Genomic DNA, 9401 nt, shown 5'->3' on the forward strand with positions numbered 1-9401 from the left:
TCGATGTGTTGGTGGGGAAGTGAGTTTTCGTGAGGTCTCTTATTGTTTCTTTTGTTGTCTCTATTCTATTTCCCCCTCATCTACCATGGTAGCGGTTTGAGTGTGGGTGTTTGATAGAAACTTCTTTATTTTTGAGACGTCATTTACACAGAAAATTTCCCCGTAGTTGCGTTTAGCGGTTTTCGTCATTTTGTTGTATAATCTCTTTTTAGCGTGAAAGTGGTCCCAATACGAGTATATTACATATTTCTTGCAGCAAGCTCTGTTGTAGAGCCTTCGGACATCTTTACCTTCGTTCCAAATCTCCCCAGTTATCCAGGGTTTTTCGAAGGCAGATTTCCTTTCTCGAAGTGGACAACTGTCTTCGAAAGACTTTACAATTCGATACTTTTTTGATATTCCTGCCTATGTCGTCAGGGTTTAGGCTGTCATAGTTGAGCCGCCCTAACATTTCTATTTGTATCCCAAATTTGTCTTGGACTTCTTCTTCGAACATTCCATATTTGATTTTTTTTTTTTTTTGCTTTAAGAGAACACCTCCGTAGTCAGTTCTGGTCCGCGAAGACAAGGTCCCAAAGGTGGGAGAAAAAATTCCCACTACCACCAGATTTAACTGCTTGTAATAGATCGAAAAAAAATGTTTGACGTGATCGGGTTACAGGACGAACATCGTCATTGACACCTTCAAAGCTTTCCTTAAACCGGTTATAACACAATTGTATTTGTGTTCTGCTTATAGTAGACTCAGCAATCGATATATCTAAATCTGGACCGGTTTTCTCCAATTTCAATAGGGCCATTTTTTATCAACTTTTTTATATCAAAATATTTGGGTAACACACAATTTTAAGCTATTGTTTTGTAGGGGTAATTATAATTATTTAATTGTAATTATCATAATTTAAAAAAAACACATTTCATTAATATTTTTTAAATAATCTCACATATATTTAAAATACATACGTAGGCCTAAGCAAACACAACTTTTTAATAAAATTTGGTAGAACAGCAGTTAGTATGTAAAACACCAAGTCACCGATTGCGGGCTTTTTTGCAGCAATAAAATTTGGATCTCAAACAATTGGTAATGATTGAAAATATATGCACATTTGCAAAAACAAAAAATCGTACGTAACACAAAAGGCGAATTGTAAGTTTACAATTTTTTAAAATTATTTTAATTTTCAATATTTTTAAATGTTATAAAATTACAAAGATTTTTAATAATTATATATTTCCTCTTTCCCACCCCTTAGCATTACTGGAAGGCGCCAAAGATGCAAAGGTCGACCACACTATCGGCTTCAATGTCTCTTCCAGCCGAATGTTTAGTTTTGTCCGTATCAATGCCATCGCTGAACAATGAACAGAAACGACCAAAAAGTGCTGGGCCCAAAAAGAAGCCAGGGCAAGTTTTACATCCAAAACCATTCCGTTTATATTAATAAAGCTAATAGAAGAGGTTAGATGCTTAATAAAGGTACCATCAAAAGGATGAGGGGGTTATAAATGGAAATTAACAACAACTTTTTGTTGGGAGTATCTTTTAAATTTATATTATTTTAAACAAATAAATATTTTTGTCAGTGAAACCTGCCGACATTGCGAATACTTCATTCATAAATTAATTTTTGAAGGAATTTAAATTTATAATATTTATAATTTGTTAATGATTATTGTTATTACATTTTTAAACTCGGTAATTGTTGTAAATTTTCTCATAACCCCTTGAATGTTAAACTTAAAAAAATACCTATATTCATTGTAATATTGTTGATTTTTATTAAAAAATTGGTTACAGAAAACTTGTCATAAATTTCAATAACATTTCATGAAATCTATGTACAAAGTTTGTTCCTCTAACCAACTGCAGATGTCATTGTTGTAACTTAATGTAACACTCTCTCACACTCACACACACCATTTTGAAACAATAATCGAATACTAAAAATAAAATAACTAAAGTTCCCTGAAATACAAAGAAAAACTTCACTTTGTATTGAAATAATAAATAATATAAAAAATTAATGTTTTTTGTGTAAACTCAAAATTTAAGAGCATTTAATAAAAATTCTGTAAAAAACACAAAAAGTTTTTATGTTATTATTGTTTTATGGAAAGTAAGTATCATGGCATAAATATACAAGGTAGTCTCATGCATTGACAACATACAACGTTCAAAATTGAAATGAGAATATCCTCCTTCGAAATCTACGCACACCACTCACAGTGGCCAAAAATAACACATAATTAAAATATTGATGTTAACTGCCTCTATAATCTATAAATATAAGTTGTAATACCAATAACTATATCTTGAGAACAATGTGCATTAAAAAATAGTATATTTTCTATATATCTTATTGGCCAAAAGTCCCAATTAAAATATATGTAAACTGATGGCTAAAACTAAATCACTTAAAACTGCATGGTTAATAAACGCTGCATCGTGTTGTGAAGTAAAAAACACACATTTAGGAGTTCCACGAAATTGGTGAAAGAGATATAGTTTGTTATAACTTCAGGAACAGAGCGTAGATGAGCTGTGGTAACTGGCCTACATACCCGGAAACCGTCAAGAATGTCATTTATTTCTTCAAAATAATCGAAAAGCCAGATTAGCTTTCGCAAAAGCTCATATCAATTAGAATCCGACTCAGTGGAGAAATAGTATGCCCTCTGAGGAATTAAATGCCTTAGTATGGCAAGGGTACTGAGGAGTATGGTGTTCCATCTATTTACGAGATTTATGATGTAATGGGTCGAATTGTTTATATAAATGTGTTGGAAAATGCAATGACTCCCTTCGCTGAAGACAATAACTTGACAATAACCACAAACACCCCAAAACATGTCAAAGATTGGTTGCGGGAGTCAAAAATAGGAGTTTTATAATGGCCAGCACAATCATCAGATCTTACCCCTATAAAAACAACTTTGGAGTATCATAGATACCATAAAAAAATCATAATAGATTCACAAACATAACCTCTCTCCAAGGGTCCAGAATGCGAGGAATAGTGTACCCAAAGATCAAATAAAGCATCTAATATATTCAATACCTTAAAGGTGTGCTACAAAAAATTAATTTAGTTTTGACCAGGCAAAAATTTTGCTCTAATTAGTTTTCCATATAATATTTTTTATTTCAAAATAAATTTTGCGTTTATATTTTTTTTAAAGTAAATAGGGTTCCTATTTTTTTAACATTCAATATAAGTTTGTTTTTAGAAAAGTTACAGGTCATTTATATTGTTTGCAATTTCAGTTGCATTAGGTTTGACCCCCAGTGTACCTTGGGCGTTTGGTGATTCGTTTATCGGATAAAATCGGACGAAAATATACATGGTAGCTATATCTAAATTTGAACCGATTTCAACAAAACTTCACTTATGTAAATATGTACTTCATTATGTACTCTTTGCAACATTTATTCTCAATCGGACAAATTGTGGGAGCTTTTTGCACCATTTACTTAAAATCGGACGAAAATATATATGGTAGCTATATGTAAGTCTAAACCGAATTCAACAATACTTCAGATACATCTATATGTATGTACTTAATTTAATGTGCTGTGTAATATTTTTTCTCAATCGAACAGATCGGGGGAGTTTGGTACACCATTTACATAAAATCGGATGAAAATATATATGAGAGATATATCTAAATCTGAACCAATTTTCTCCAATTCCAGTAGGATTCGTCCTTGGGCCAAATAACTGAGCTATGTGCAGTTTCGTTTCTTTCGGATCATAAATGCGACTTGTACTTTGTTTACAATTTAACATGGACAGACGGCATAAATCTACTCAGAAACAGATTTTATGCATATTCTCAAAAGGAACCGTGGGCCAATTTCGTTTCCTTTTGTCTGTTACGAACATATACACAAAGACATAATACCCTGTAACACAGAGTGGTGAAGGGTATACAAATTAGTTTAACTGTTTAGTTTCACAGATGTCCAATTCTAGTCCCATACTTTTGAAACCACGTAATGGTTACCCTATATTAGGTTATATTTCTGAATATGTAATTTCTTTGGTTTCGGTGGCAAGTGAAGAGTATATGTAGATATTTTCAAAATTCAAATAAATCGAAATAGCCTACCTTGCCTTCAAAGGCATGTGGACCCAAATTTGTCGGTAACGGCGTGCCGTAGCCGATATAAAAAGGTTATTGATGTTATAAACTATGGGTATTCTACTTTATGAAGTTTTTATCCATTGATATAGAAATAACAGATATACATGTAGTTCTATATGTAGAGAACTTACGATTGTCAGACACGATAACTCAAAAACTGTAAATCCAATCGGTTCCAAATTTTATCACGTTATTCGTGACCTACATAGCTATCTTATGAACTAGAATAAATGTAATCGGTCAATATCTTCCTTATTTTCCTGCATAATTTTCCAAGGTCCGCTAATTTGATCATTTTTGAGCGAAGTCAATAATCCTATTTCAGATGTTCTCTTTTAAATTGCGTAAGAATTTTGATCGACAGTCAGGACTTTTCTTTAACTACAAAAACCAATATTTTGTCAATTTATTTTCTTCTTTAAGTCTTCAAGAACATGTATGTAAAGTCTTTAACATAATGTATGCTCATTTATATTTAGGATTCTCTTCGGGTAGCACATCTCCCTACCAAAACCTTAATTATATTGGTCCATATTTTCGGCTAGTTTCCTTATAAGGCTAACCTCCATAATTCGGTATTTTGGAGAATTTGGACATGTTTTAAACCGAATTAGCTCTAATATGATATTTTGAATTATCGTTCCCATATAACATTGACATTTTTATAACAAAGTCGCTGTAATTTAGCATTATGGATTCATGGAGGCAACTGTCCCATCGAATGGTTATAATTTAGAATTCTCGATTATCCTAACAAAATAACATGACGGACATTTCCTGTTATCGTAGGGTGAAAACATCCTTCCAAAATATTTTCGATGTAGACCCATCTTGTAACATAGACCCAATAAGGGTCTTTATTTTTTAAGAACTTTTGAAAGTACATTATACAGATGCCAGACAAAAAATAACATCGTTTTTGCTTGTTTTTATTTAATTTTCATTACAAGTGTTATTTTTTTTATAAATAGTTAGCTTTTATTTAAATCCATATTAAAAATACCAGTATTTTAACTTTAAATTGTTTTGGCCAAGAAAAGTAGTGCTTAGGATCATAGTGCAGAGGTAAGGAGTCACTTGTCCAAGATTCACTGTTTGGAATAATCACGTAGAGGTCATCAATGTCATTATGGAGAGGTATTTAACAACTAACTGTCTAAAAAGTCACAATTTCTTACCGTGTTGACCAAAGTGCGACGATCGCCACGTTGTTGTTGTTGTCGTGACAGTGACACACCGGAATGGTCAATCTATCGAGAATGACGTTGACGGAAATGTAACTCTGATACCGTATCCAATAAAATACACCAAACGACCTCTATCTCATAGGTGAATAAGATAAGACACTAAGAAAAAACAATTATATTTGTTGTTCATTTCATTAATACATTTATTGATGACAGTAAATATATTGTTAAAATAAAAGTAAAAAATATAACAATAAAATTATAATAATAAAAAAATACATATTTGTATAAAAAAGAAAATATTATTATATGTAATTTGTTTTTATTTATATTTTTCAATATTAGCAAGCTGCCTGCCTTACATTCTTCAATTTTAAATGTTTTGTTTTTTACTTCTTTGTGTTAAAGTTAAATAAATTTGTGCTTAATATTTGTTTGTTTTTGTTTTATTTCTTTTTTATATACGCTTCGGTGTTTTTTAGTTAAATTATTTATTTGTAGAATTGCAAATTAAATTGCCGGGGAAAGGGGAATAGTTTTGGGATTTAAGAGAAAAATTTTAATGAAAATGAAATGAGTAGTTAATGATATGCGCGCATATAGTATATGAATGAAAAATGATTTATAATTAATAATAATGTTTATTTCTATGGTTTTTAATGTTGATTTTGTTATTTCTCGCGTTTATTTTACATTGTTTACTTATAGCATTTTTTGTTTTGTTTTGTTTGCGTTTCTTGCATTTGATTTTTCTTTCTGTTTTTTATGTTTGTTTTGTTATTGTTAAAAAATAAAACAAATATTCAATTGACTAGATAAGCATTTTTTTATAGTAAACAAATAAAAAATTTTGTTATTTTTATATTATTAAAATTATTATAAATTTTATTTTTAAAAATAAGCTTTATTTGTTATTATAGATAGAGTTTTTCTTCTTTTTTGTTTAACTATTAATAGGGGATGTGGTGGTAATATGTTTTGCTTTTCTTTCTTTTACGAAGAAAACATTTTCTCACTCATTAGAAAAATAATTATATATTTGTTATTTTATTTTTTAGAAATAAAAAAGAACAAAAACATTTTATAGAATAAGAGTTCAGATGAATTTGAATGTTCTTTTTTAAATAATTGGTATGTTCTTATTCATAAGGTGGCTAAACTTCTCAAATTTAAAAAGGGATTCTAATTAGTAAAAAATCATTTAGGTTCGAAAACAGCTATAATTTTAAAACTGTATTAAAGAAGTTAGCATTTCCGTATCTGTAGATTGTGCCGTTGTATGGACAACACATGAAATCATGGACATTCACTACCAAAATTGGCATTGTTTTGGCAAATGCCAATTTGTTCAGAAAACCATTAAATTACACCAGTTTTGGATAGTGGTCCATATAATATGTATAATACTGCAAAAGACACGTGTACTGATGTTTTGAATGTCTCTATCAGAAAGTTACTAAAAAGGAGGCAATATTCCCCTTTTTATTTATTTATTTATTTTTTTTTTTTTTTTTGATAATCGGATAAGCATTTCTTGGAAACTATTGATAAAACACAAGGAATATTTTTGTATTTTAATTACATCCTTAATAGTATTTTTTATGGCTTCTTGAAAACTAGTTTAACTTGTGGTTCTAGAATTTGAGAATTTTCTACAAAATATTCGCCATATATATTTAATATCAATAAGTCTCAAAAATCTTTGAATTAAGTAAAAACTAATTTACAGGAAACATTAAAAATCAAGAATATGGAAGTTATGGCTCCCCTATAATTAATCAAACACCATGGATTCTTAGTTTCCTACCCTAATGTACGACTCCCTAACGCTGAGGGGTTATCCCACCTTGTGCATATCAGTGTACAATGTTTGTAGTCGTCGGGTATCAACGATACTCACTTCGAATACAGTCGGTACGTATTCGAACTGATTATCATTGATACCTGGGTACCTCGAATGGTATTTGATTTATATAACAAGTCCCAGTAAGGATGCTATGCCTTGGTCGACCTCAAATCCTCCACTCCTACCCACACCTACTGATTCAGAATAAATTAAGGAAACTCACAGAAAAACTTCAACTGATGATGACTGCCTTGAAATCCTAAGCCTCCATACATCACAAGTGCTAGTTGATGTCCTATTGTGTCTCTCCTGATGATCAATTATGTAAAAAACTACCGTACATGCTGATGGCGTAGTTCTTAGGAGGGTATAACAGGAAGTCATGTTACCTATGTGGGCAGATTGTAATTGTTTTGGGCTTGAACCCGCAAAATCCTTAGAATCAATGTACAGCGGATTAAACGACAATAGTTTCTAAATATCGATGTTTACAATAAGGGACATTTTCAGAGACACCTCCAAATTTGGTACGGAACCTAGTAGTAGTGAAACAAACATTGAAGATTAACAATCTACAATAAAACAAGTAAAATAGTGTCAGTCGGAGTTGCGGACAGATATACACCCTCAGCCTATGGTTTACGAAGGTCTTGTGAATTATTAGCATTATGTTTGAGGTTAATGTTGATCAAATCGGTTATTCAATTTAATAAAATTTAAAAGTTCATAAAATATTCACTCTTTCTGGGGGAGACCTGATCTAGGTTTTGTGAAAATAATAGCATCACCTAATATTGGATTTATAAAAATATTTACCATTTGACCTTTTGTGGGGAAGGTACCAGAAGGAGTGGACTGATATTCTCCATCTTCGAACTTGAACTAAGTTTGGTTGAAATCGATTACTCCCTTCGAGAGTTATCGTGCGCAACAGCCGGCCAGATAGACATACGGACGGACATTTGTAAATCGACTCCAAATTTTCTGAAACGAATTTGGTCCAAAGAAACATGGGGAAACATGGGGAACCAATATTTCGAAGGGGCACATTTTCGCCGTATCAACCCTTAACCATAAGGCTGAGGATATAAAAACCATACTGTGATATTTCACAAGGGATTTCAAACCACGATTATCCCGAATAAAAACCTCGACTTATGGGAAAATCGTCTTATTGAATTAATTAAAAATGTTATTAATTAAACTTTCCTTCTTTGTGCTACTGACGCTACATGTGCCATCCTTTTGCATAACCAGTTCTGGCAACTACTAATTCTTTATAGGATAATTAAGGTACAAGATATGGTATTGCCATATATACCGATGAACTATAGATGGAAAGCGGCACAAGTACAGGCATCTACTGGACAATTTATACACTAATTCTATGCGGTCGCATTATAAGTGATACAATGGGAGTGTCATAATATACGCTGTTATACCTTCCTTTCAATGTCATGAATTTATTCCTGTATTGGATTTACTGAAGGAGAGCTTAGTAGACGAACACCTTTGGACTGGAGGCTCACACCCACATTCGTAGAGTGGGACACTGTTGTCTTACAATAGATGAGTTCTATGTTCGGTTCTGGAAGGCTTTACAGTGTTGTTAATCAATCGTCGTTTGACTCAAGTCCATAACGACCATTATATATTAAACAATGAAAAACTTAGACTACGACTTTCAAAACATCGATAATCGGAGGGTTATATGGACTTTGCCAAAACTTGGATACAAAATGTTGGGTACTATGCCGTTAACACCTTGAGAACCCCAAGCGCTAAATTAATGTCAAATTTCTTGGAGTTCAATTGCAAATATTCCAATGTTTGGAGTATAAAGTCTTAAATAATCCTCGGTGTATAGTAATTTCTATGGAGATGCTTAGTCGACTTTTTTATGGTAAGTCGGAAATATACTTTCTGGAATTTTGGTCTTCATAAGTCTTTGTAAAATATTGTAGGAATAGACCAATCTTTCTGTAGCATAAAAATTGAACATTTTCCCAAAAAGGGAGAATCAAACAGAATTTGAAATTTCTTCGTAAAGTTCTTGGATCTTTAGACACATTATTAAAAAAATTTCATTAATTTCACATGGCTAAAACAATTATGCAAAATCGAACAATATTGAGCCAATATCTACGTATTTTACTTCATACACACAATGGATTACAGTTTACAATAAATGATGAAATGATTTAGAACTCTTTTGTTTT

At 31.6% G+C, this 9401-nt stretch overlaps 1 protein-coding gene across 4 annotated transcripts in view; it reads left to right on the top strand.

Annotated features, from left to right (window-relative positions):
* The window catches only part of LOC133338534 (microtubule-associated protein tau-like), a 52114-nt gene extending 50667 nt beyond the window's left edge, over positions 1-1447 (top strand). For all 4 annotated transcript variants that reach the window (XM_061546703.1, XM_061546705.1, XM_061546704.1 and 1 more), the window contains one exon: positions 1257-1447. In XM_061546703.1, coding sequence (XP_061402687.1) covers positions 1257-1445 — 189 coding nt within the window. In that variant the 3' untranslated portion in view covers positions 1446-1447. The remainder of the gene's footprint in view (positions 1-1256) is intronic.
* The last annotated feature ends 7954 nt before the right edge of the window (positions 1448-9401 follow it).

This window comes from Musca vetustissima, unplaced genomic scaffold, assembly GCF_032173495.1.
Source record: "Musca vetustissima isolate MV318-11 ecotype Yass unplaced genomic scaffold, APGP_CSIRO_Mvet_v1 utg11171, whole genome shotgun sequence".
Classification (NCBI taxonomy): domain Eukaryota; kingdom Metazoa; phylum Arthropoda; class Insecta; order Diptera; family Muscidae; genus Musca; species Musca vetustissima.